This window comes from Haliotis rufescens, unplaced genomic scaffold, assembly GCF_023055435.1.
Source record: "Haliotis rufescens isolate VD_foot unplaced genomic scaffold, xgHalRufe1.0.p SCAF_16, whole genome shotgun sequence".
NCBI classification, from domain to species: Eukaryota; Metazoa; Mollusca; class Gastropoda; order Lepetellida; family Haliotidae; genus Haliotis; species Haliotis rufescens.
Window position 1 is genome coordinate 4,015,947 of NW_025963846.1, and position 27,803 is coordinate 4,043,749.

The 27,803-nt window shown below is 42.3% G+C and overlaps 2 protein-coding genes across 3 annotated transcripts; one reads left to right on the forward strand and one right to left on the reverse strand.

The window, feature by feature from the left end:
- LOC124144268 lies at window positions 1-12,600 on the reverse strand. The gene is made up of 6 exons (XM_046513599.2): window positions 12,476-12,600; window positions 10,872-11,007; window positions 9,957-10,204; window positions 8,163-8,295; window positions 6,071-7,936; window positions 1-3,123 (listed from the first exon to the last, which is right to left on the reverse strand). The coding sequence occupies exons 2-6, from the start codon at window positions 10,963-10,965 to the stop codon at window positions 2,891-2,893; spliced, it is 2,574 nt and encodes an 857-aa protein (XP_046369555.2). The 5' UTR covers window positions 10,966-11,007; window positions 12,476-12,600; the 3' UTR covers window positions 1-2,890.
- A 924-nt stretch (window positions 12,601-13,524) lies between these two features.
- Window positions 13,525-27,030, forward strand: LOC124144267. Of its 2 annotated transcripts, none has more exons than XM_048396799.1 (6): window positions 13,525-13,592; window positions 17,700-17,825; window positions 19,738-19,979; window positions 21,599-21,734; window positions 23,035-23,373; window positions 24,696-27,030. In XM_048396799.1, the coding sequence occupies exons 2-6, from the start codon at window positions 17,726-17,728 to the stop codon at window positions 25,577-25,579; spliced, it is 1,701 nt and encodes a 566-aa protein (XP_048252756.1). In that variant the 5' UTR covers window positions 13,525-13,592; window positions 17,700-17,725; the 3' UTR covers window positions 25,580-27,030. The 2 variants fall into 2 exon arrangements, with proteins under 2 accessions (XP_048252756.1, XP_046369554.2); XM_046513598.2 differs by lacking the exon at window positions 13,525-13,592 and adding an exon at window positions 16,274-16,355.
- Window positions 27,031-27,803: the final 773 nt, after the last annotated feature.

Below are 27,803 nucleotides of genomic sequence, written 5' to 3' on the forward strand. Positions count from 1 at the left end.
TTCAAATTTGCATATTTCTTTTTAATTGCTTTGCTGCGATTGGTTATATAGGGTTTAGATTAAAAATCTTTATATACATATATACTTGATTCTATTAAAATATAAAACCATTTTACACATATATACATGTATACGACTTCTGAAGAAACGGTGTTAGTTTTAGCTGAAGATGAACAAAATTTGATTTTATAGAAAAATGATCTAAGCTTATGAAACATTAAGACAAACGCAAGCACATTATGAACTATATACAAACAAAAGGACAAGATATATTTATTGAAAATGAGCTCATAACGTGGTTGCCTTTCACTGTACTTCCCCTGATCGCACTTTCATACTAAGGCCGCGATATGAAACATGAATACATCCCGGCCGACAATATTGGGAATCGAACCCATGTCTCGACGCTTTTACGGTTGTAACCGACACTTGGCTACCACATCACAGCTCAAGGACGAGGGACGTGCATTTTTGAATTTCTACGGGGGCCTGGTATTTGACTTATTTAGCGTTATTAACGCCTGGAGTGTTTAGGCTATGTGGGATTAATATATAATTAATTGCTTCACAAACATTGTGTATATTGCAGATCGACATTAAAAGAGGAAATATAGTGACCGGTATGCATCACCTGATCTACCTATCACATTTTGCATTAGCTGATATAACTCACCTGGCAAGACTAGGATAAGAATCTTTATTTATTGATCCCGCTATGATCAGCAGTGTATGCACATGTTACAATTGAATGAAAATAAAAGTATAAAAGTACCGAATGGGTGGATGAATGTTGAAATGAAGCGATACTTGTGTTTCAGCTATATCGCCTTGGCCTGTGAATAATCTGGGCTGAGACAGGCGTACCTGTGGTTGATAGCATGAACACCGATCAGCGCCCTGGCGTTCAGTGACGCACAATCAGCCAGGTCACGCATTCTAACCATCCGATCCCCACTGTGGTCAGTTCTTACAACAAGCATGGTGCAGATGGAGCATGTTAACAAGCTGAATCTCCATCAAGTTTTGCAAAAGTGCCTTCAGAAGATGGTATGGATTACACACGCGCAAACACTAAAAAACAGGAAATTCCATTAAGCACCGATGAACAAAATAATCAGTTAAAACTACTGCTGTACAGCAACGATGACATACATCACTAAAAGCAAACTAGAAGAGTCGCTACTCAACTCCTGAGGCACAACCACTCATGATCTAACACACATGAAAACAAGTTGAAAACAAGTTGAAGACAAGTTGAAAACAAGTTGAAGACAAGTTGAATACAAGTTGAAAACAAGTTGAAGACATAAATAAAAACGTATAAGATTATACAGAGCAATTTCAAATCGCCGTAACTACGCTACATGTAATACCAAGCACTATTACTTTTCAACAGACGGGCTGTTACACATTAAGTTGATACCAAGCTGACTCAAAGCTTCTCGTTCGGTGCTGTGATAATGACACATTCGCTCGCTTGGTATCAGCGGAAGATGCACGTACATAAACTGGCACTCACTGGCTGTTGCGTCACGTTTATCACCTAGTTTATGGAATGAGGCGGATCCATGCAAGTATTTGTAAACTGGTGCCCGGAGTGCGTTGCGATGCCTGTTTACAACACTTATTGCAGCAATCTGTGTACATTACTGAACGCGGTAAAAAGTTGTGATTAACTTGTGATTAAATACTTGGTGATACATAATAAAAGCATGATGATGGGCGTTGTCTAAAAACGGAAGGAGGTCATGGGACGGGCAAATTGAATAACAAATATGATTGACAATGGTAGTCATTAAGGATCACTTGTGGAGCTATACCCGTCAGCAAATTGTAAAGATTCCATGTAATTTGATGAAGACCTAATGCATTTGAAGTTCAAATGGGTGATGTGGAGGCAATCGGTATAAACAGAAATCTATCAGTTTCCACAGTGATTACGCTAACTTTCTATGAATTTCTAGTAATTCTAGAATCAGGTATTGGCCACTTCAAACGTAAATCGTTACTGGTGTAGATGCTGTTTAAGGTTTCATCAAGTACAAATTCAAATTTGTTGGTTGAACTATCTCAGACGAATATTAGAACTGTCTAAACACAGTAAGTAAGGAAAAGATATATGGACGAACAACTTCTTTTTTACAATTAGGAGCGACGTTTCTGTCTAGGTTCTAATACCGTTATCAAGCATGGGATGAGTCGGTTGATGGTTGAGATTGCCCGTCTCCATAAAGACGACAAATAATTTCTTTGAGAGGCATTTATAAGTTGGAGTACTAAGTAAGGATAAGATATATGGATGAACAACTTCTTTATTAACACCGTTATTCTAATTGTAATAAAGAAGTTGTTCATCCATATATCTTATTCTTACTTAGTACTCCAACTTCTAAATGCCTCTCAAAGACGTTATCTAAACACAATCAGATAATCATCCAATGACATCCATTGTTTATGTAATACGTGGCTAGAAAGCCTGGTCATTGTGTCATACATGTTTCCATAATAAAAAAAATACAATGAGATATTTAGTAACAAACAAATCATGACTGTCACGCCTAACAACAACTCGCTAATCCAGCCATTTCGTCACACCGCCATGCAGGAAGCATGTGACGGAAAACATTTCATCATGGCTTCTCTCATCACGAGTTAGCTCCCTTGCATCGTTACCTCCCTTGCATCGTTACCTTTCCAAACAAGTAAACATGGTAAAGCAGTCTTGTATAATGCTGCCTCACAAGCTGGGTGATTACCATGGTTATAACAATGTTCAATGTTGACACAACGCTGATTGCAACAGTTTAAGAATCTCTGTCATGTCTTACACACGACTGAGCTTATAACAAACCATATTTCAAGTACATGCAAAACAGTCACTAGGTTGCTGCTATGCATATGAATCGTCCACAGCTATTCTGTCCCGAAATGCTTTGTTCCTACTGCTGGCCTTGTGCACAACTGGTTCCGGGGCACCTGTATGACGACCTTGACCTAGGTAGAAGTCCACGTTGGATGTGTCGGGTGTGACGGCCGCAGGGGGTAAGGCAGGCCGTGAGGGGGACAGGTAGGCAGGGTTCTCCTCTTCGATACCCAGGCGGTCGGAGTAGTCGTTATACCCCACTGCAAAATTCAGAGAGACAAAGTTTTTAAGTTTAATGTCCAAGGGCATGTGCAAGGACAAGTCAAGCAAAGTCCTCGGGTATTATTGGACGACCATTATGTTTCATTTTTAATGTATACTACTCCAAAGAAGGTAAAGAACACCCGATCTTTTCATATCATTATAGTTGTCATGGCATGACAGATTAACTACACGTACAGTAATACGAAAAAATCTGGTGTTCTTCAGCATCTTTTGAGTAGAATATTTTCGAAAGTATTCAACACACGCATACTTTACAAGGCATTTTGCTAATTTTTATTTTTGAATAATCGGAATTATTCGTCATGAATTACGTCACGAATCATCCATCTCGTCAAATCAGCTTTCTGTGAAAAGGAGGGATACTTTTTGTGTATGGTTGTATGTGTGTATGTATATATGGACTGATGTGTGAATGGATGGATATAGGTATGGTTGTATGTGTGTATGTATATATGGATCGATATGTGTATGGATGGATATAGGTATGGATGTATGGTTGTATGTGTGTTAGTATGTTTGGATTGAGGTGTGTTTGAATGGATATAGGTATGGATGGACCTGTGTATGTATAATACGGATTGATTTATATTTGATGGATATAGGTATGTATGTAGGTTGGTATGTTAGTATGTATGCTGGTTATACATGTAGGTTAGTATACACGATTGATGAATTAAGTTAAGTGTGTATGTGGACGCATATGTGTATAGATGTATGAGATTGCCGTGAGTGTTTTGTATGAGATTGATGCGAGTGTTCTGTATGAGACTGTTGTGAGTGTTTTGTATGAGATTGCTGTGAGTGTTCTGTATGAGACTGTTGTGAGTGTTTTGTATGAGATTGCTGTGAGTGTTCTGTATGAGACTGTTGTGAGTGTTTTGTATGAGATGATGTGAGTGTTCTGTGTGAGACTGTTGTGAGTGTTTTGTATGAGATTGCTGTGAGTGTTCTGTATGAGACTGTTGTGAGTGTTTTGTATGAGATTGCTGTGAGTGTTTTGTATGAGACTGCTGTGAATGTTCTGCATGAGATTGCTGTGAGTATTTTGTATGAGATTGATGTGAGCGTCCTGTATGCTTACCTGTTTGTATGCTTTGAATATATTTTGAAGCGGGATTTTAATGCGGATGTAGGTGTGGGTGTGGGTGTGTGGGTGTGGGTGTGGTCGTGGGTGTGGGTGTGGGTGTGGGTGTGGGTGTGGGTGTGGTAATATACACAGTTATAACTAATTTTTCTTTTCTTTTTCTCTTTTTCTCTCTCTTTTATATTGTAAATGTACCATTATGTAATTAGTGCCAACTGGCCGGGTGCTGGGTTTTTTAATGAAATATTTATATGTCTATATATTTTGTACTGCAGCATGTGACACTCTAATAAAACAATTTTCTTCTTCTTCTTCTTCTTCTTCTTCTTCTTCTGCATGCACATTCACACTCAGTGATATAGGTTATACTGATCGTATATCACCATATAAGTTAGTGATAGTGTTTTGAACGCTTGCTCTTAGCATACCCATTACCGATTACATTTTTTAATGTATATGAGATTAGTATGCTTCAAAAAAGGGGGAGATGGCACCGCCCTACCTCTGGATCCAAGTATTTTGTACCATATCACTCTTTGAGTGAGCAGGTTAGCTATAACTTCAGTGTATAAAATTTCCCAAACGTTCAGTCAGACAACGGACTCGCAACTTTGCAAAGTTACCAAACCAGTTAAAATGTTGCCAGTTCTGAATTTTCGAGACTAACAATCAAAAGTAAGAAAAGGGTAAACATAAGAATAGTATTGTTTAATGTTAGTTCTCAGAAAATAACTGATGAATTATCAACTTAGTAACTATAACTCATTGAAAATTATATTCATCAATAATGTTTAACTTTTACAGTTAATGTACGTCTATTATCGAATTAAAACTAGAATGCTAGAATACAGTAATAACCCGACCGTCGGGAGTGCAACTTTTCAAAACTGACCGTCCGTCAACAATAATGACCGTCTCGGACTATGGGCAGGCGGGTACCGTATTCGACGTAATAAGCGACCCGCTCTAATAAGCGCCCACGGCGATATTTGTTAATATATTGGCTAGTGAACATTCCAAATTAGCACCCCTTCCCATTGATCAATGTACACAAGACTTATTTATTTGTGTATAATGCGTGTGTCATATGCACCCTCAATTATGGGCAATTACATTCTGGAATAATATATCTGTTGTATGTAAAGATTTCAGGCTGTCAGCATAAACCTTGAAATTTACGATTTTTCAACTGTTTTTTTTTTCACCAAAATAATATTCTAATAAGAGCCCCCTATTTCTAATTTTGAGAGAGCCCTGTGCGCTTATTACGTCGAATACGGTATTTTTAATCACTGGTATAAGGCAGCTTTGAGCAGTGTTTCCGTTTTATCACTGCGCGTTAGCTAAATGTTCGGAAAAGGAACCGAGTGACTCTGACCTATACGATCACCACAACCACAAGATGAACACATAAGCACGGCTGTTATACTGCCGACGGGTCATCGATCAAATCGGGGAAATCTAGAATTCGAAACTCGCTACTATCTACAACATTCTATCCGTTTCATATATCGCCCAACGCTTACTATTTCGACCCCTCGAAGATCCAGGGTAGAATAGGTCTTCAGCAACCCATGCTTGCCGTAACTGGCGACTATGCTTGTCGTAAGAGGCGACTTACGGGATCGATCCCAATTACGTGGATCGATGCTCATGATATCAATCACTGGATTGTCTGGGCCAGACTCGATTATTTACAGGCCGCCGTCATATAGCTGGAATATTGCTGAGTGCGGCGTTAAACAACAAACAAACACACGTTACTATTTCATACTTGCATCTACTGCTCTATCTATCTTTAATATGCTCGTTTATCTCCGTTTCCGTATTTCACTTACTTGGGTTTTGGTCAGTAGGTAAATCGCCTTTTCCACTACGGGTGGTGATCCGAGTGAGGGTTTTCCGTGTGATCTGTGGGTTAGCGTCAGGAGGAGGGTCAGATGGGTCAACAATCGTGTCTCTCCACATCACCTGGTTAGTCTGCATTCCGGTGTGGGGGTCCGTCCCTGCCCTCATCACAGCCGACCTCTGCCCCGCGCCAGGTTCGGGAGGAGGTCCACCAGCGGCGATCACTGAAATGTCCATGGGGTCAATAGGGATATTTGGCCTATTTTTACGACCCCGTTTAGGGGTCAGAGCATCACCCGGGGTGGAAGTGTACCCTGGTCCTCCAGGATGATCCATCGCCGAGTAGTCGTCAGGGGCGTTTCGGTCACGCCGTTTCTTTTTGGAAGCTTGTGATGGTTCTTGTGAAGTGGTCATCATGAAACCCTTCTTGACAGGACCCTGTGGCGTGTCCTGAACATACCATGCAGCCTGGCCTGCCACCATTGGTTGCTGGTCTGTTGGCATCCCCGTCGCAGGCGCCCCTGGCATTGGACCCATTTGATAGTAGGCATAGTTTTGGCCTGGCATCGGAGCAAAGCCGCCGGCCATTGGCATCATGCCGTAGGGCATCCCGTACTGGTTGGGGTACATGGCGTCATAGCTGGGGGCGCCATAGGCCGTGTAGGGGAGACTGGCTGAGGGGTCATAGGGGGCCTCGGGGGCTGAGGTTGTGAATACTGGTTCTTGAGCTTCAGGAGGGAGGTCGGAGCCTGGGATGTTTCCATCTTTACCCCGCTTCTTCTTTCTCTTTTTTGCAGAGGGGGACGCTTTACTGGGATTTGGCATGTTTAATTCGGGTTCACTTTGTAAGTCCATGGAATCAGGATTCACGCCTTCATTGTCACTATCCGGGAAGAAATGTTTATCATTACTTATATCCCCCTTTGGTCCAGAAGGAGGTGCAGCGTTCAGTAAGGACTCAGTCGCCTCTGCAACGTCCATGCCTTCCCCTTCAGGAGCACCAGGGTGGTCGGCATGTTTCTTCCCTCTCTTGCTCCCTCTTGTGCTGTCTCTGTCGCTCGATCTCAGCTTAGTGCCACCAGGGGCATCTCTGGCAAAGGAGTCATATCCCGGTTGACCTGGTTCCGCCTCGCCACCCTTCTTACTCCCCCTACTTCCTCTCGCACCATTGTCTCTTTTGAATGTACCTTGGCCTTCTTCACCTTCACCCTGACCATCACCTTCACCTACATAAGATGACCTCTGACCTCCCTGACCTTTACTTCCGGTGCTGGCACGTTTGCTTCCATTTCTCTCAAATGTCCCTTCGTCTTTCTTCCATTCAGCTGCGTTGCCGTCTTTATCCATATTCAACTTGACATTAGCGTCTCTATCATAAGGTTCGTAGGAATCATCATAAGCAGAGTCCAACCTCTGGCCATTGCCGGATCTGTATCCTTGACCTTGGCCTTCCATGTTTAAGTTGTTAAGTTGTCTACCTCCTTCGTTACCGTATCTATTTTCATTTTTCTGATAGAAATTCCTGCCCAGTTTTCTCGGTTGACTTGGCGTGTACTGTCCATTGGTTACACTAGTCCACACCCCGGGGTCTCGATAGTCAATAGCAGAACCTAGAGACTCGGACTTTTCCAAGTGGCCTCCATTCAGCTCTCCCATAGATGTTGTCTTGGTAACGGACATATTGTCGTCTTCGGCATAACCTCCACCGTAGTAGTTGCCGAACCTGCCCGATTTGTAGCACCAGAGGATGAGGATGGCCACGACAAACAACGCCACGATGCCGATCACGATACCAATGATTGCTCCAGGGGACAGCTTGTTGGTGCCTTGTACGTATCCACCTTCATCTATGTCACCTGGAACACAAGATGGCGAGATGACTCATACTTTTCATCAAACCACAGTGTGTTTCAATTTCTTTCTCTCTCTTTGAACTCTCCATAAACAAATCAAAATATTTTACGTATGTTTCCAACGTATAGAAACATCCACAAAAACGTGTTCATATAAGGATTAATTTTTTTTAATGTGGATTGAAATGTACAAAACATCACCAAGCAAGCGTAGCACACGGAGACTTACGGTAAGTTCTGATCTTGAAGGTAAAGGCGTATGCTGTCTGGTAGAGTATAGAGGGTCTAGTAAACCTCACAGTTGCCTCCCTTCCCTCGGTGTACAGCGTGTCCGTGCTCATACTGTTGCAACCAAGACTCCTCTGGAAACAAGTGAGTGATCGAGTTGGGTTTAACGCCGCTTTTAACAGTGTTCCAGTCATATCGCGGCGTGTCAGCTTAATGTGGGAGGAAAGCCCGAAGTTATGCAGGTCTCAGAGCACGGGTATGGTGCTGACAAACCTAGAAACATAATTGGGGCGAACCGAGATTCGAAACCACAATCATAGGTTTCTGGTGTGCCCAAGGGACGCAACTCTGCACAGCGAATCGCGGCGCCTGAGACGACTGGGCCACCCGTGCCCCCCCCCCCCCCCCCCCCCCCCCCCCCTGGAAACAAACAATGGGTACAGTGGCGGACCAAGAGGGGGTATTCCCCCACCCTACTCCACTTCACCCCCAAACCACCTCACTTTAATCTGATGACATTTCCTACCATGATAACATGTTGATTTGCCTTTTAAGTGAGTGAGTATGGTTTTACGCCGCTTTTAGCAATATTCCAACAATATCACGGCAGGGGACACCAGACATGGGCTGCACACATTGTACCCATGTCGGGAATCGAACCCGGGTCTTCGACGTCACGAGCGAATGCTTTAACCACTAGGCTACCCGACCGCCCCGGCTGTTAAAAAGTAAAATTACTGATAAATGGCCCAAGTGGACCCCCACTCCCGTTTCTAAAATCCCGGACCCGCCCCTGGGGTTACATATGGGTGTTCCCAGTACAATCGAACGACAATGAAGTGAGTGAGTTGACTTTATCGTTCATTTAATTCCAATGCTGTAAATGCGGATAGTTTAATTTGGTAGTCGTACATGTTTATCAGTTTTGGCGAACCCAACGAACAGGGTATGCTGCTTACATACAGGATCATAATTAAGGCTAATCTAGGAATGGAATAACATGTCCTGCCAACAAAGGAACGAACTCCTCAAAATGAAATGAGTGTACTATGAAAATAATTCACTTGTGCAGAATTTCTGAATGACTGACCACCAAGGTTAATTCACTGGTGATATTCTAAATGTCATCTAAACCATGGAAACACCCCCTGTTTTATCAAGAGGTGAAATGGGGTTTAACGTCGGGTCCAAGATTATTGCACTTATATAGTGACGTGCATGTGCATGTGCGTGTGCTTGTACTGGGACTTTTATATTGCTAGCCCACGGAGACACCATGCCGCAGCTCTACGTGATTGGCTCACTCTTCCACAGCATACTGACTCCGAGCCGACCAGTCCTTGTTTGAGCCCCTTAATGCCGAGCGCCAGATAGGGTAACAACAAGTACCATCTTTTAACATCTTTTGGTATGACGCGGCCGGGAAAACAAAAACATATTGATCTCAAAATAAGGAAATAAATAATGCAACCGTAATACAGTTCGTTATTTTTATTTATTTATAAAAAAATAATGAGCACCTGTTTATGTTGGAAAAAATATTTGAGCTCGTAAATAATATAAAAGCTCATCTCAAACCGAAGTCCCGCCCAACACCTGAAAATCAAATAATTTCCTTAAGCTTCCCTAGAATAATTCCCCTTATAATTTCATGGAACATTCGATCTAGAGTACTGTGTCATTTCGAATGTGGCAGGAAGTACTTCCGATGGTGAATTGTGTGCGTTTATGGAACTTAGTAAGCAACAAATACACTCGCCAAAAGGATCAAACTCTGCTATCAAAGACAGCTTACCAGGTAGCTCCCGAAAGCTCCTCTGCCGTTGAAGACATCCACATGCACCTGGCAGTCCTGGATGTCTATAGCTTCGATGATGATCTGCAGACGATACCTGCCGTCTGACTCTGTGTAGCCAGACGTCAGGTAGACGGTACACTCAAGAGGGGGGTTGGAGGGGGCGGCGTTAGATCTGCCGTTCAGGACCACGTCCTTGTCGAAGACGGTGACGTCCTGACCGCATGTAGCCAAACGGTCCATGTCGTCTAGTATATTTAAGAGTTATATGAGAAAAGTATAAGTAAAATATATGATTTGGAATAAGGTGCTAGAGGAGAACACTGTCAAGGAGACATCTGTTTTTCATTTCACATATACAATGTACGCGAATGCAACATATTTTACTAATATATAGATTTGTTTCTTTTGTTTGTTTGTTGTTTAACGCTGCACTCAGCAATATTCCAGCTATAAGACTGCGGTCTGAAAATAATCGAGTCTGGACCAGACAATCCAGTGATTGACATCATGAGCATCGAAGCACGCAATTAGGATACGCTGACATGCATCAACCAAGTCAGCGAGCCTGACCACCCGACCACCCGTTGCTGAAGACTTATACTAACCCGGATCTTCACAGGTCTTACGATCTAAAGAGTGATTTACATTTTCCGTACATGTATATATACACAGACAGACAGACAGACAGACATATCCGTTCTACGCCTTCTGGGGGATAGGGTATAGACTTACCGCAGCCAGTCCACCATCCTCGCTCAGCATTAAATCTCAACCAGGGTATTTATCGTAATACAACGGGAATATATTAATACACTGGATAATCAATGATGAAATCACACCATATTCGACTCCGTTATCACATTGTTATATGTACATGTCCTTCCTATTAAACAAAGGAAAATGTGAACTCACAGATTCTGTCCTGGGCTGAAAGCAAGGTAGCCAGACTGGACATCGCCAGGACTACTGACCAAATTGAGATTGTATCCATGGTGCCACGGGACATTCAGGTCAAAGGGCAATTACTTTGACCACTTGGTCATAGTTTCTGGGAAGGAAAAAACATAAAGGTAACAGTTGGTCATTGAGAGATGTCCTATTTAATAGTTGTACATGGGGAGATAGTTGGTCATTGAGTGTTGTCCTATTTAATAGTTGTACATGGGGAGATAGTTGGTCATTGAGGGTTGTCCTATTTAATAGTTGTACATGGAGAGATAGTTGGTCATTGAGTGTTGTCCTATTAAATAGTTGTACATGGGGAGATAGTTGGTCATTGAGGGTTGTCCTTATTAATAGTTGTACATGGGGAGATAGTTGGTCATTGAGGGTTGTCCTATTTAATAGTTGTACATGGGGAGATAGTTGGTCATTGAGGGTTGTCATAGTTAATAGTTTTGGTTTGTTGTTTTACGCCACACTCAGCAATATTCCAGCTATAAGACGACGGTTTGAAAAGAAATCGAATCTGGATCAGACAATCTAGTGATTGACATCATGTGCATCGAAGCACGCAATTAGGATACGATGACATGCATTAACCAAGTCTGACCACCCGATCCCGTTAGTCGCCTTTTACGACAAGCATAGTCGCCTTTTACGGAAAGCATGAGTTGCTGAAGACCTATTCTACCCCGGATTTTCACGGGTCTGTCATAGTTAATAGATTAAAAGTAGGAGATTGTGGGTCCTTCTGGGTTGTCCTATTTAATATATGTACACTGAGGAGATAATTGGTCATTGAGGTGTGTCCTATTTTAATAGTTGTACATGGAGCAAACAGTTGGTCATTGGGGTTTGTCACAGTTAATAGATATACATGGGGAGATAGTTTGTCATTGAGGATTGTCCTATTTTAATAATTGTACACGGAGGAAATAGTTGATCATTGAGGGTATGCATGGAGGAGATAGTCGGTCATTGTAGGTTGTCATAGTTAATAGTATCTCAATTCCATACGAGGAATTAATTACAATGTTTATACTTAACTGAAATGACAACTGGTCGTAGAGCAGAACCAACCTAACTTTTCTCATAGGGACACTAAATGTCACCCCAACTGGAACTCACACGTTATCTCCCTTGCAACCTATTAGATAAGAATGCACTTATATATAACTTTTTGATCTTTCATATTATAAGGACAGTGGGTTTAATTGTGACCGTCGTCTTATGATCATAACAATGTAACAGTTGCTAATAGTGGAAGTCAATATGACGAACAGCCACACTCTATGACCATGATGACCTACACATGTTTATTCGTTAACCTTTTGAAAACTTTATCATGAATAAATCCTAGGTGGTACATGTGAACACATTCAAATGTCACTAACACTATTGTTCCTGGTTCAAGAGTTCACGGCACTAACATGTGAATAGGTGAATAGTATATTTCAGGAAGATTTCAAAACAAACACCATCCAATATATAGTTTGTATAAAGTATGGGACAAGATCGAGTTATTAGGACTCTGTTTTGATACACCTAGTATGTTAGATAATGATATACGTTACCTGTATTGTATATGGTAAGTAACGATCCCCGTTAATATTCACTTCCTCGAAATATTTTCCCACAGTGTCACGGCAGACGCCATATTGGACGATGACCTAAATATTTCAATTGTCACGACCTTACCTTGCTAGGCAATACTAGTCGATAACAGCGATAAGCCGTCGTGTTGTGGCACACCTGTCTGTCACTGTTCTTTTTCATTTTCATTTTACAATCAATAAATATTTTAAACAGCAGTAGAAACCTCACAGTGTTGTATTTTTACGATACGGTGTTATACACTCCAACTAAGAATTATCTTTCACTTTTATACGTTATTACTTAAATAATTGGGGGCAGCCCAGTCTTCTAAGGCGCCGCAATTCGCTGTGCAGAGTTGCTTCCCTTGGGTACACCTATGTGGGTTCGAATCCCGGTTCGCCCCGATCATGTTTTTAGGTTTGTGAGCACCAAGCCGCTGCTCAGTGGTTTTACCAAAGTGGAAAATTTCGGGTTTTCCTCTCACATTAAGCTGACACGTCGTGATATAACTGGAATGCTGTTCAAAGCGACGTTAAACCCAACTCACTCACTCGCCAAGGTTTTGTATGCTCTAACTAACAATACATCGGAAAATCATTTGAAAATGAAATTATTACTTCAATATTAAGAAAAAACATCCACTCTGGTATCTTGCAGTGAGTGAGTATGGTTTTACGCCGCATTTAGCAATATTCCCGCAATATCATGGCGGGTGACACTGAAAAAGGGCTAACACATTATACCCATGTGGGGAGTCGAACCCGGGTCTTCGGCGTGACGAGCCAACGCTGTAACCACAAGGCTACCCCACCGCCCCGCCGTCTTACAGATGGCCACGTATGGCGAAACTGTGGCTCCACATTGTACAGAGCGTTATACACAAGTACCCATAAACTCCGTGACACTGTGTGTTTCCTGATGGTATCGAGGGCTCACGAGAAACAGGCGTTGTTTATGACTGCAGTTTACTGGTTTACAACCTTGCATGTTCTGACCCGGGACTCAAGTCAACGTGTGAGTCACCAGCCCATCAAACGTGATATTACGCATACAATTGGTGGCACGGAAGTACAGCTTGACTTGTTAATGCGCAAGGTAAGAATATTAATTGGACCCGTGAAGATATCCGTGTTAGAATAGGTCTTCAGCAACCCATGCTTGCCGTAAAAGGCGACTATGCTTGTCATAAGAGGCGACTAACGGGATCGGGTGGTCAGGCTCGCTGACTTGCTTGATGCATGTCATCGATCCCATTTGCGTGGATCGATGCCCATGATATCAATCACTGTATAGTCTGGCCCAGACTCGATTATTTACAGACCGCCGTCTTATAGCTGGAATATTGCTGAGTGCGACGTTAAACAACAAACAAACAAAACAAACACATTTAACATTGACCTTGAAAGTACACTTCGGCACAATGTACAAGCGCGAATACATACTTTTGGAAAGAGGATCGAGGCACGGCTTTCTGGATTTGGCGTGGGTGTGGGTGTGGGTGTGGGTGTGGGTGTGGGTGTGGGTGTGGATGTTCAAAATGCCACTAAATGGTTTAGATATATGTTATGGTTTTATACGTCAGCATGATATCAGAGACCATACACCCATCGGTCTCAGATGGTATGTATGCTCAGTGCACCCAACCTATCCCACCACCTGCACCCTCTAGGTGTCCGTATGATGCAAAACATGCACGATTTCCTGCAGTATATGCGATACCTTAAAATGAACCCACAGACGAACCAGTAACTTTGTTCATGTGATGTCCTACAGCACATATAACCTGCCACTATCGGTATAAGTAAGTGATTGTTGTTTTTCGCCGCAATGAGGCTATATTCCAGCCGTAAACAATCGCATCTGAACCAGCAGACCCAGCAGACCAATGGGTGCGGTGATGGGTACCCTAGTGGTTAAAGCGTTAGCTCAGTACGCCGAAGACCTGAGTTCGATTTTCCACATGGGTAAATTGTGTGAAGTCCATTTATGGTATCCGAGGCCGTGATATTGCTGGAATATTGCTAAAAGCGGCGTGAAACCATACTCACTCACGCATACCAATGGTTGATAGCACGAGTAACGATCTCTGCCGTCGCTGTAATCATCCTTGCCACACATTGTGACCACTCGATCGTCATTGGAGTCGCCTATTGCGTCGAAAATTGTTTTACTGAGATCTATTCTTCACGGAAATAACATAAAACCCGGAAGGCGCCGTGTGGATGTAACAGTGTGCGAGTCAGACTGAAGGTTGAAGGGCACTCTTGTGTAATCAAAGACGTGTATGTGGATCTATATACGTCAATGGTGTACTTAAAGGGGAAGTGTACACGCAAAAATCACTTTCTTTCTTTTTCTAAACAAAACGCAATTTTAGAATTAGTTAGTATCTGTGTTTGAAAATGTACACTCATTTTTTTCACAGTGAAAGTAGGAAGCTCACAATAGTGTGAAAAGGATATGCCGTTATGAGGCCTTTGTTTTTCGAGCTAAACAGGCCTGAGTTATCCCCCTTAGATCATGACGTAATTGGTGCCAATTCAACTGGGTCCCTGTCTATTCTGAACGCAAAAGATATCAAGTACAAGTTTTCGGTAAAACAACATGGCCTACGATACACTCCGGCGCAGTGGTGACTCAGCATAACACTATGCTGGCTGGCATCTGAGACGCTAGAATCACACACCTGTACCTACACCACGTGAAGCGGCTCTAACAAAGCATGATGACGTCATAATGTTTATCAATTGGCACCAATGATGTCATATTGCAAGGGGCATAAGCCATGGTGTTTTTGTTATGGAAATAGAACACTTGGTAAATGTGAAAAATATAAATCGTTTTAATGCAAAACATATGTTAATTTATTGTGATATTTTTATATTTTTGTCTATGACACTTCTAGGTTAACACTTTTATTGTGGAAAAAGTACAAGAAAATTAGGTTCATTTCCGTGTGAACTTGCCCTTTAACTATATGACAGGGGACAGAAACCCCAAATAATTTCACGTCTTCGTAGCGTTTACAAAGTTCAGCTAATACTAGGCTAAAGGCCGTGTATAATTATATATTTCTGATGAGAATTAACGAAAACCCGCATGTAATTTGTCCGGGGCTGGTTTGTTTGTTGTTTCACGCCGCACTCAGCAATATTCCAGCTATATGACTGCGGCCTGTAAATAATCGAGTCTGGACCAGACAATCCAGTGATTGATATCATGAGCATCGATACACGCAATTGGGATCGATGACATGCATCAAGCAAGTCAGTGGGGCCTGACCACCCGATCCCGTTAGTCGCCTCAACAAGAATGGGTTGCTGAAGACCTATTCTACCCGGTTCTCACGGGTCTTTCCCGGGGTGGAATTATTAAGTTATCATACCTAGTATTTCAGGTAAACATTTTGTGCAGATAAGTTACGAGTGTCCGAAATGGCTGCCTGACCGCCATCTCGTGGTGTGTTCGTTAATTTGACTGGAACTTTCTCGGTTAATGAATTTCTGCTTGATATTAGCTACGTGGCCTTTGGTCAAATGGTCTATTATATTTCTAAAGATTGAACTAGATTAATTAAAGCATATATTTATTTATCCTAATTATGAAGAGACAGGATATATATGTCCAGAAACGAGTGATCCAACAAACATTCTGTAGAACAGCCACTGATAACATAACCGCAGGCAGTTTCATCCGGACGCCGTGGCTGCAGCGAGCGTCTCTTGCATACACACCTGAGTTTTATCGACTAGAGTCTCCTGTTGTGTCTCACCTGGGGAGCTATTTACAGAAAATACAAATGGCGTCTGGGTAGGAAGTGGTTGACACTTTGAATGTCCCCAAGACGTATTTGGAAAGGTAAGCTATGTTAAACGACATCCAACAGATTGATATTGTTATCAAGTCGCTGGAACACCTGAGTATTACTATGATGAGACATAGGAAGGCCAGCCCAGCTTGTGTGTTGGTATTATTCAGAAACGTCATTGCAATTCAAGAATTCAAGGCAAATATTGATCTAACTAGCACCAAATACATTCAGTACAGAAAAACAGACAAATTATTTCATTTAATTTTATTATATTTTTGTAGGGTGTGTGGTGTGTGTGTGTGTGTGTGTGTGTTGGGGGGGGGGGGGGGGGGGGGGGGGAGATAGGAGATAAAGTAGGTATCCTATAGTATGGCATACGGTGAAGACAAACACACAAAACCTTCTTCACTAATAGGGTTTTATTCTTAAGTGTACATTATTCTTTGACAAGTATTCATCAACATATCAGATGTTTCATGTCAAGTTTCTTCTTCTTTACCATTGATTAGGTTTTCTGTCCCAACCATTTCCAGCACTACTCGCATGTTCGTGGGTTTCAAAAGTGGCAATTTAAACATCTAGGACTCCTTTCCACATAAGGCTCACACTGCTCTGATATAACTGAAAACTGTTCAAACCAGTTTTAAACCCAACTCACTCACTCACTCCCACTATTTCCAATATGAAGTATAATTGAAATACTTGCCCCTTCACCACACCATGCAGGCACATGTAAAATTAAGTGTGGTAAAACTTCTGTCAGTAACCATGCCTTGACATATTTAAAAATCACAACCCCAGGCTAGAAGTATTACAATTCAATAATGTAGGGTGAGGCAAGATTTGAAGCTGGGGTTACTTGCGGAAATCTTTCCTTAAGTGCTTCCATCAGCATGGGGCGGTCGGGTAGCTTAATGGTTAAAGCGTACGCTCGTCACGCCAAAGACACGGGTTCGATTCCCGACATGGGTACAATGTGTGAAGCCCATTTCTGGTGTCCCCCGCTGTGATATTTCTGGAATATTGCTAAAAGTGGCGTAAAACCAAACGCACTCACTCACTCACTCAAAACCCACCCACCCACCCCCACACCCCCCCCCCCCCCACACACACACACACTCACTCACTCACTCACTCACTCACTAAGATCAGATTATTGGGAGTTTGTCATTATGACCTCGACTTTCTGATATCATTACAATTACCATAGGTTTGATATATCAGGGTCTTGCAGCACATGGCGTATCTACATAATATTACAAAATTATGTTTTTAAATCTGCTCTGGGAGCCAAACAGAGCTCAATATTTCATAATATGTGCCAACAATATTTTAGTACATTGTATCATTTCTTTAGGTGCACAGTTAGAATACCTATTTCTGTTTTACAGGTATGTCATAAGGAAAGTCCCGAAACATGGATCCCCACTGGACTGTGCTGGTCATCTTCTTGGTGACCCAGGTGGGCGTGGTCAACCCTCAAGGCACTGGTCCAGAAGCTACCCAGAACTTCCAGTGTGAGTATACAGTGTTAAAAGATGTGTGAAAGTTTATAAAGTATCTCATCATCATTCAGGTGTTTTCATGGCAATCAACACCTTTAAGTTTTGTGCAGTAAAAATTCTACTCTTAGGCTAAAAAAATAATAGTCTTGGTTCTCAGGCATGGTGCATCATCATAAAGTCTGCCCCACGTTCCGTTTTTAATTCCATTTTCAAAAAAAATATAAAAGCACCAATACTTAAAAACAATGCGATCCAATATAGCATTTAATTTCTTCCCTTTACATGAGCGCTGCTTTACTGCGCACCTCGTGTTATGGTCATGGCGGCAATAAGAGTTTGTGTGCATGTTTATGAAGGGAGGCCCTTTTCCAGGTTGATGGTACACAACTGTTTATTTGGTTATATACTCATTTGAACAAGCAAAAAAAAGACTCCTCAGCCCGATCGCACTATATTTTCAAAAGTCATTGCCTGAGAACCAATTCTTTTATTTTTTCAAGCCTAAATAATAGTTATCAACATTAATCCTAGTGGAGGAGATATCTTTCCTTGGCTGAGCTCTCTGTCCGTGATGCCTTCAAGTCTTCTGCCTGCATAAAATAAAAGGGAAAAAAGCTTCAATTTAAGACTATTATTTTATACTTATTCGTTTAACGCCCACTCATCTAAGGCGCCGCGATTCGCTGTGCAGAGTTGCGTCCCTTGGGCATGCCAAAAACCTATGATTGTGGGTTTGAATCCCAGTTCGCCCCGATTATGTTTCTAGGTTTTTCAGCACCATACCCGTGCTCGTGGGTTTCACCAAAGTGGTAAACATCTGAGTCCTGCATCACTTCGGGCTTTCCTCCCACATTAAGCTGATACGCCGCCATATAACTGTAATACTGTTAAAAGCGGCGTTAAATCCAACTCACTCATTCACTCTTATTCGTCTATCAACAGGTATTTATGACACAAAACTGTTCTCATTTACAGAGTTTCATTTAAAGCAGAGACCATATACCGATATATGGTCTCTGATTTAAAGTGAGATATTCTCAATAAATATTTTTCGTAAGGAGAATCCAGTGAGAGAAAATAATATGATCCGTTCTCTGCACCATGGTATTTCCATAACTCAGCTGTCTTTTCACCGACCCACATGCTATGAATTAATGTTCTGCAATGTAGGTAACTGACCCGTGAAGATCCGGGGTAGAATAGGTCTTCAGCAACCCATGCTTGTCTTCCCCCGTGAAGATCTGGAGTAGAATAGGTCTTCAGCAACCCATGCTTGTCTTCCCCCGTGAAGATCCGGGGTAGAATAGGGCTTCAGCAACCCATGCTTGTCTTCCCCCATGAAGATCCGGGGTAGAATAGGTCTTCAGCAACCCATGCTTGTCTTCCCACGTGAAGATCCGGGGTAGGAAAGGTCTTCAGCAACCCATGCTTGCCGTAAAAGGCGACTATGCTTGTTGTAAGAGGCAGCTACAGGATCCGGTGATGCATGTCATCGTATCCCAATTGCGTGGATCGATGCTCATGATATCAATCACTGGAGTGTCTTGTCCAGACTCACTTATTTACAGACCACCGTCATATAGCTGGAATATTGGTGAGTGCGATGTTAAACAACCAACCAACCAATGCATGTAACCCGACTCCATCACCCGTACAACCTTGAATCTACTGGTTGTGTTATTTTGCTGTATGCTTGCAGTTTACATGGACACTACTCGAGACTGCAATGGACCAGTGTACAATGTGTTTGTGTTATTTTGTTGTATGCTTGTAGTTTACATGGACACTACTCGAGACTGCAATGGACCAGTGTACAATGTGTTTGTGTTATTTTGCTGTATGCTTGCTGTTTACATGGACACTTCTCGAGACTGCAATGGACCAGTGTACAATGTGTTTGTGTTATTTTGCTGTATGCTTGCAGTTTACATGGACACTACTCGAGACTGCAATGGACCAGTGTACAATGTGTTTGACAAGCAGGCTGTACTGAGAGGCCAGAGTTCCGCATCTATACAACAAAGTCCTCTGACATGTACAATAAAGTTGAACACAGAGAACAACTTTGAGAAGACGACATTCCGGGTGACCGTCAATGCCATGAATATTGATGATTGTGATGTCACTTTTGCAATATACGATGGAGAGCCTGGGCAGCCATTGATAGTAAGTTACCATGGTAACCTTCAGTAAGTGCCGATTCAGCTTTTTTTTTTAGAAAGGTCTGTTTTTAACATGCAAGTGTAAAATGAGGGCAATAAGCTGTAGAGCATCAGAGTTCAGATAAACTGTGTATTTGTGTACGGATAATGTAAATCACTCTCTAGATCGTAAGACCCTTAAAGATGCGGTTTAGAATAGGCCTTCAGCAAACCATGCTTGCCATTAATGGCAACTATACTTGTCCTAAGAAGCGATCGGGTGCTTGATGCATGTCATCGTATCCCCATTACGTGGATTGATGCTCATGATGTCATTCACTGGATTGTCTAGTCCAGACTCGATTATTTACAGACCACTGTCGTATAGGTGGAATATTGAAACCAACCCAATTATATAACAAAACTGGACGTAAGTACCCAAAGTAGCCTTTTCAGCTTCCATGCCTATATTTCTTTACAGATTCTTATTTGTTATGCAAAGTAAATTCTCTGGAACCCTGAGCATTATACTTTAGGTAGTCATCTTGTTTTGGTTGAAACTTATCACCATTTGAGTTGGTAATAGTATTGTATTTGTGAGTGAGTATGGTTTTACGCTGCTTTTTATATTGGCTTCACATATTGTGCCCATGTCGGGAATCAAACCAGGGTCTTCGGCGTGACGAGCGAACCCTTTAACCACTTGGCGACCCGGCCGCCCCTAGTTTTCGGATGCCAATAATGAATAAAAAATTGAAATGTATGAATATTGTGTATGCTTCAAAAGGATCCGTGTATGACCTGTAATTATGCACCACTGCCTCAGGTTAGATGGGTGGCCCAGTCGTCTAAGTCACCACAATTCACTGTGCAGACTTGCATCCCTTAGGCATGCCAGAAACCTATGATCGTAGGTTCGAATCCTGGGGGGACACGGGTGGCCCAGTCGTCTAAGGCGCTGCGATTCGCTGTGCAGAGTTGCATCCCTTAGGCATGCCAGAAACCTATTATCGTGGGTTCGAATCCTGGCTTGCGTCTATTATGTTTCTAGGTTTATCAGCTCCATACCTGTGCTCGTGGGTTTTGCCAAAGTAGTAAATGTCTGAGACCTGCATCACTTCGGGCTTTCCTCCCCCATGAAGCTGACACACCATGATACAACTGGATACCTGTTCAAAGCGGTGTTAAAGCATCGATGCTCATGCTCAATCACTGGATTGTTTGTCCCAGACTCAATTATTTTACAGACCACCGTCATATAGCTGGAATATTGCTGAGTGCGGCGTAAAACAACAAACCAAACCAAAAAACCATTAGTCACTTTTTATGACAAGCACAGGTTGCTGGGGACCTATATTTTCACCCCATGCTTGTCATAAAAGCAAATGAAAATGAGATTCATTTGTCAAGTTGGTCGGCCAGGCTGGTTTCCTGTCAACATTAATCACTGATTGTTGATCATGAATTCAGGCACAATTGTTTTTGTTTGGCCCAGACTTGATTTATTTAAAATCAATCACGAAAATGCTGGAACATTGATGACTGCAGCGTAAAACAACATTAACTCACTCCATGTTGCCATGGTTACTGGTTTATTCATTATGACACTGTTGCCTTTAACCTTATTTTTGTTGTTATATCCAGGATTCCTATGACTGCAACAAAGGTAAAACTCGCACAGAAATGTTCACGACTGGAAATCGAGTGTCCTTTGTGTTGACCAGACGTGATGAACGAAACACGAGATATGACATTGAGGTGATAGCTAAACCACTCGTAGGTAAGTGCCATGTTGCATGTGTGTAACGACTTTTGTAAAGAAATAATGGGATGGATACAAAGGGATTTGTGTGTGACATGACATACTAGAGGTTCACAGAATTAACTGTATACAGCAATTTGAAATACCAATGAATATGTATCACAATACGTTGGACAAATCAGAGCTCCAGATAAGCTTTTGGTGTTGTGGGTATTTTACCCATGCATTTTAAAATCAGTAATTCTATCTGGGTATTAACATTTCTGTTACCCACTAGTTTTTACACATGTGGGTATTTTAGTTAAATATTTAAAAACACTCTTCATCTAGTCCCTGCAAACTGGTGTCGTGTGGGTTTGAGAGCTTTGTAGGACTAAAAAATACCACGATATTTCCACAAGAAAGTGTGATGGCAAATGATCATGATGTAACTGTCATCGTGGAGGTTGACAGAATGCCCGTTTATAATTTCAAAATAAGTTGCTGATTTGCTAATCGAATACGCAGGGTTACTTCTCAATATTTTGATGATATGCCCAACAGAGAGCAAATCTAAAATATTAACATGTGGACATGTTAATCTTTTTTAAGAAAAATCTGAAATGAACGCTTTTTTATCTTGTGCATTTTATTCTTGGCCTTCTGTTGGCTGCTGAAAGTGTTCACTCCTGTGTAAAGTCTGTTGGTACTGTCAGGGATTTTTCAGTACAGAATTAAAAAAAACATCAAGTCATTTAGGGTATTTTTGTTCAGGCTCATAACAAATTACAGATGTAAGAACGCATGCAATTTATTGTGGTATGTATCGCAATACATTAATATTTATTGCAATATATTGCGATATGAAAATCAGGCCAATACCCCTTGGCGTTTTATGTGATAGACTCTGTTCGGTGTTGTTCATGCTATCAACCACTGGTTTGCCTGGCCTTGGCTTTAAGGTTAATATGCACAATTACAATTTGACCATGGTAACACAACATTCACTCCTTTGCAAACATATTTGGCCAGTGAAGATCCAGGTGGAATAGGTCTTCAGCAAGCCATGCTTGCCGTAAGAGGTGACTATGCTTGTCGTAAGAGGCAACTAACGGGATCAGGTGGTCAGGCTTGCTGACTTGGTTGATGCATGTCATCATATCCCAATTGTGTGGATCGATGCTCATGATATTAATCACTGGATTGTCTGGTCCAGACTCTCTTATTTACAGACAGCCGTCATATAGCTGGAATATTGCTGAGTGCGGCGTTAAACATCAATCAATCAATCAATCAATCAATCAATCAATCAATCATCATGCAAACATACTTGTTTCAGCTGGCCAGGATCCAGGATACGAGAATGGATTTGGTGATGATTACGGCTACTACAACAGGCTTGTCCCCAACATGGTCATCTACATCATCGTCGGCGTCTTGTTCTTCATCATCATCGTCGTCATCATCATCGTGGGTATTGTCTGTCACAGAAGGCACAAAGGCCTGAACAAGCCGGCGGAGCGCTACAACATCTCCTACATCAACACTGGCACCAGCCGCGGGCCAGCCAGCACCAACACAAGAAACTGGGTGAGCACGTCGAGGACCTCCCTGCAGCGGGATCGCAACCAGAAACACAGGCATCACAGTGATGATGACAGCGTGTTTGATGGATCAGGTTGGTTGACATCAACAATTGTTTCATAAACTGGTCTGTAGTGAAGTCTTTGATAGGCATTTAGAAGTTGAATGGGGCAAGAAGTATCCCTGGCACATCATTACAAGCAAGAAAGAAGTTGTTGTTCATAAAAAAATTCATGTCTTCTCTTCTGTACAATTTTTCAGTTAGTGAGTGATGGAGTATGGTTTTTTACACCGTTTTCAGTACTATTCTAGTGATATCACAGCAGGGCACGCCAGAACTGGGCTTCACACATTGTAGGCTACCTATGTGGGGAATCAAACCCGGGCCTTGGGCATGATGAGCCAATGCTTTACCCATAGGGTTGATAGGTTTTCCAGGTCCATCAGGTGTTATGTATTGATCTTTTCAGGTTGGAAATATAGGCGGTTTTATTCGCCTAATTCACAGGACCACCTGTGCAGCCATTCATGTCAATCGCAACATGCATTGCGCAAGGGAGTGATCATAGTTTCCGCTGAAGCGAGTTTTAATTTATGATTACAGGTATGGAGAGCTAAGATATTACACTAGTCAGAAGGGATAGTCAGAAGTAGTGAACACACGTTTTGGATGAGACCAAGTATAAACAGCTTCCGTCAGTGGTGGTCGTCTAAGGCACTGCAATTCATTGTACTTGGGCACGCCAGAAACCATCGTGGCAAATGTCTAAGACCTGCATCACTTCAGGCTTTTCTCCCATATCAAGCAGGCAAGCCATAATATAACTGGAATGGAGTTCAAAGTGGCGTTAAAAACAACTTACTCAATCACTTCTTTCGGGGGTCGGGGAGTTGTTGCAAAATTAGTTACTCAGTTAGTTACTGCATGATTGAAATGGTTGGGCCTAAATGGGCTGTCAAACCGAATCTTTGAAGTACAATTATTGTAACACTCAGAAGTTTCTTCCAATCTGAAACCGCAATTTTATAAAATCTTTCAGCATTATTAATTATTAGTAAAATATCAAATGTTTTTAAAACATTAGTTGGGGCGGTCAGGTAGCCTAGTGGTGTTAAAGCATTTGCTCGTCATGCCGAAGAGCCGGGTTCGATTCCCGACATTGGTAGAATGTGTGAAGCCCATTTCTGGAGTCCCCGGCTGTGATATTGCTGGAATGTTGCTAAAAGCGGGATAAAACTTGACTCACTCACTCACTTAAAACATTTGTCAATTAAAGCAATATAGAAAATGCTCTAGCATTATTAATAAAGAGCACTCTGTAATTAACATTCATTGTCAAAAAGCAATTATAAAGGTTATTAGCTTTGGTATGAACAAATCATCTTACTGCTGACATTTCATCCCTTTCCCTTCAGTCGATTCAATGCCAAGTAAGAAGAGGTATGATGCTGATAAGTCATTCGACACTTACCAGTCCCAGGGTAGGAACTACCGACCTGATAGACACGATGTGAAACAAGACAGATACAGGAACCCCTCCTACGATGATGAGCATCCACCAAGTAGATTCATACAGCGAGAAATAACACCTCGCGCCAAATCCAAGCCACAGAAATATGAGCCGGAGGAGGAAGAAGATGAGGTGGAATCAGTGGGAGTTGGACCTGATGAGGAAGAAGAGGAGGAGGTGGAGGAAGAAGAGACGGAAGAAGAGGAAGAAGACGAGGAGGAGGAAGAGGAGGAGGATGATGACGACCAGGAAGATGCTGGTGAACCATCACAGCCGCAGCCTCTCAACCTGCCTGAACATCCACCTCCACGTCTCGGGCATCCTTCCATGTCAGGGATCCCTCAGCCCATACCCAGACACCCTCATGACCAGCCCCACTCCTACCCAGCAGATCCTCGCCACATGCCAGTGAACCCTCAGCAGATGGCTGGACCCTACGGTCCACGCTTTGTGATGTACCCAGGTCAGCCTGGACCTCAGTTCATGCCCATGGCTCCAGGACCGGGCCAGTTCCAGCCGATTCAGGGGCACCCGAATATGCCCCCTCCAAGGTATCCAGGTGATGGTGGACAACAGCAACCACAGAAACCTTTTGAAGTGAAGCCCAGTGATCCCCCGATCTACTCCTACTTGGTCCAAAGAGGCTACCACCCAGTTGATGGGCGGGACTCCCCTGTCAGTGTCTCCACCAATGCCAGCGGACACTCTGACACCCGTCTTATTCAGCCTGACGACTCGGATATGTCCTCCCATAATTTGGCTGCTGGCGTTGAGTTTATGAGGCGATGATAAGTTGATTAGCAAATACAATATCAGGATGTACACGTAAGTACTGAAGTATCAGTATTGTGACTAGATTAGGACATTTTTGGATGTTTGAGTCAAGGGATCTGTTAGTAATGTACATGAGCAGTCTACCAGTATGTCCAATGACCATTACATCCTCTGTTATTTGTACTTGTAATATAGGATATTGTATTCCTTATAACTATGTATTGCAAACAGGTATACCTGAGATCTCACATGTGGATCTGCCCATGTGCACATCACTGTTGTGGGAAGAGTGAATGGTTTCTGAGGATTGCATTGTATAGCTTCATACTAGGGCTGGGACGGGTAACTCGGATACTTGGGTCGGGGAGTTCCAGTGTAGGACCCGGATACCCACAGGACTACCCGGACCCGTGGTTAGTCACGTGATACATTGCTAAATGGCAAAAATGATCTAGAACTTCCACGGTTACACTATAAGTGACTAAGGTTCACATATCTTTCTGACTCTGCACGCATTCCTTCTGACTTTATATGTTTGAATAGAGATAAAACTTCAGTCAACATCAGTGAATGCATGACCTGATCGTTTTATACTAAATACATTTTGCCAAGGCTACGGTCAAACAATTCCCAATCAGACTTTTGGACCTATCTGTTAAGACCTACAGCGGGTACCCGGGTAGGGTCGGGTAATAGTGGGATGAGTACCCGGGTATTACATTTTGACTCGTCCCAGCCCTTTTTCATACTGTACATTGTTACTCTTTGCTCACATACAATAAATTTAATCTGATACTTACAGGATGTAGGGCTGGGACGGGTAACTCGGGGTAGTCGGGGCGGGTGGGTCCTGAGTAGGACCCAGGTAACCACCGAACTACCCGAACCCATGGTTGGTCACATGATATACTGTTTGATGACGATAACAATAAACCTCCATGGTTTGACTACAAGTTGCCATTGTTCACACTTCTTTCTGACTATGCACGCATTCCGTCTGACCTTTTTAGGTTTGAGTAAAGATAAAGGTCCAGTCAACTTCAGAGTATGCATTATCAGGTCGCTTTGTACGTGTATCTTAATAGTTTTGGCCTGGTCTGTGGTAAAAGAATTCCCATTTGAACATTTTGTACCCAGCTCTTGAGACCTACAGCGGGTACCCGGGGAGGTACGGGTAGTAGGGTGTCGGGTACCCAGGTGATAAATTTGGACTCCCAGACCTAACAGAAAGGAATATAAATCCCCTTTTCATGCTTACCAATGCAGGAAAAACGCAATGTAAAACACCTTTCTCATCACCATATTTCCAAAATGACCAGATCACCATGTTTTCCCCCTTTTTTCCAAAGTAAGCAGAAAACTCATAAGCATGCAGTGCGACATAGTTTAGACAAGGAAAGATAACTGTTAATATCCCGATAATGTTGATAAATTCATCAAGTTATGTTACTACCCCACTTTTTAACCAGACAAATCCCAATTTTGGTGATTGCTTTGTAAAACAACCATTCATCACTTGGCAGCACATGGTGCTGTTATATCAGAACCTGTAATGTCCTCTATGGAGACTAAGGTGCTCATGCACGTTGAGACGCCCAACGCTTACACCGTATTCGTGCGTGCGTGATTCCCGTGCACTCTTTCGAGTTGAGTTGATTGGTTCAACTGTGTCATATGGCCCTGTGATGCAGGGGTAGCATTATGCAGATGGCTGTTACAATGAATGCTCGTTCCACCCGTGACAAACAGGTCTGGTTGTTACTGAAATATAGTGACAGCTAAATAGACAGATTTTTTATTCATGCACCGATTGTCTTTTAAAGTAATATCTAGTTATGTATGACTGTTTAATAATCTCATACCAACTTTGACTGGAGCAGGTCCGATAGTTTTTCAGATATTGTAGTAAACGTCGGTACCTTAAATTACCTTCCAAACTATACAGGGGAATGAGGCCTTGAGTGTCCTGCAGAAGGGTTGCGAGTCTGCTAAGCAGAGTTACGCTGATGAATTAGATAGTGTATAGTTATATTAATGGATCTGTTTACCGTTTACTGACATATTCCATTAAGAAATAATTCCAGTAGATTTGTTTGATCTCAAATCTGAATTGCATGTCATAAGTAATGGGTGTATTTTCAATACCAAATTTATCAAATGATACTAACTGATCATGACTCGTTTCTGTCATGCCAACAAATGGAGATTATTTAAAGGTGAATTACTTGTGAATATCTTG

What these genes read in the sequence shown, in the direction of transcription:
- LOC124144267 (XM_048396799.1), top strand. Translation starts at nt 17,726, where the DNA reads ATGGATCCCCACTGGACTGTGCTGGTCATCTTCTTGGTGACCCAGGTG. An exon ending in AGCTACCCAGAACTTCCAGT is followed by an intron (nt 17,826 to 19,737) that starts GTGAGTATACAG and finishes GTATGCTTGCAG; the next exon opens with TTTACATGGACACTACTCGA. An exon ending in AGCCTGGGCAGCCATTGATA is followed by an intron (nt 19,980 to 21,598) that starts GTAAGTTACCAT and finishes TGTTATATCCAG; the next exon opens with GATTCCTATGACTGCAACAA.
- LOC124144268 (XM_046513599.2), bottom strand. Translation starts at nt 10,965, where the DNA reads ATGTCCCGTGGCACCATGGATACAATCTCAATTTGGTCAGTAGTCCTG. An exon ending in GAGCTTTCGGGAGCTACCTG is followed by an intron (nt 8,296 to 9,956) that starts GTAAGCTGTCTT and finishes ACTTGTTTCCAG; the next exon opens with AGGAGTCTTGGTTGCAACAG. An exon ending in ACCTACTGACCAAAACCCAA is followed by an intron (nt 3,124 to 6,070) that starts GTAAGTGAAATA and finishes TGAATTTTGCAG; the next exon opens with TGGGGTATAACGACTACTCC.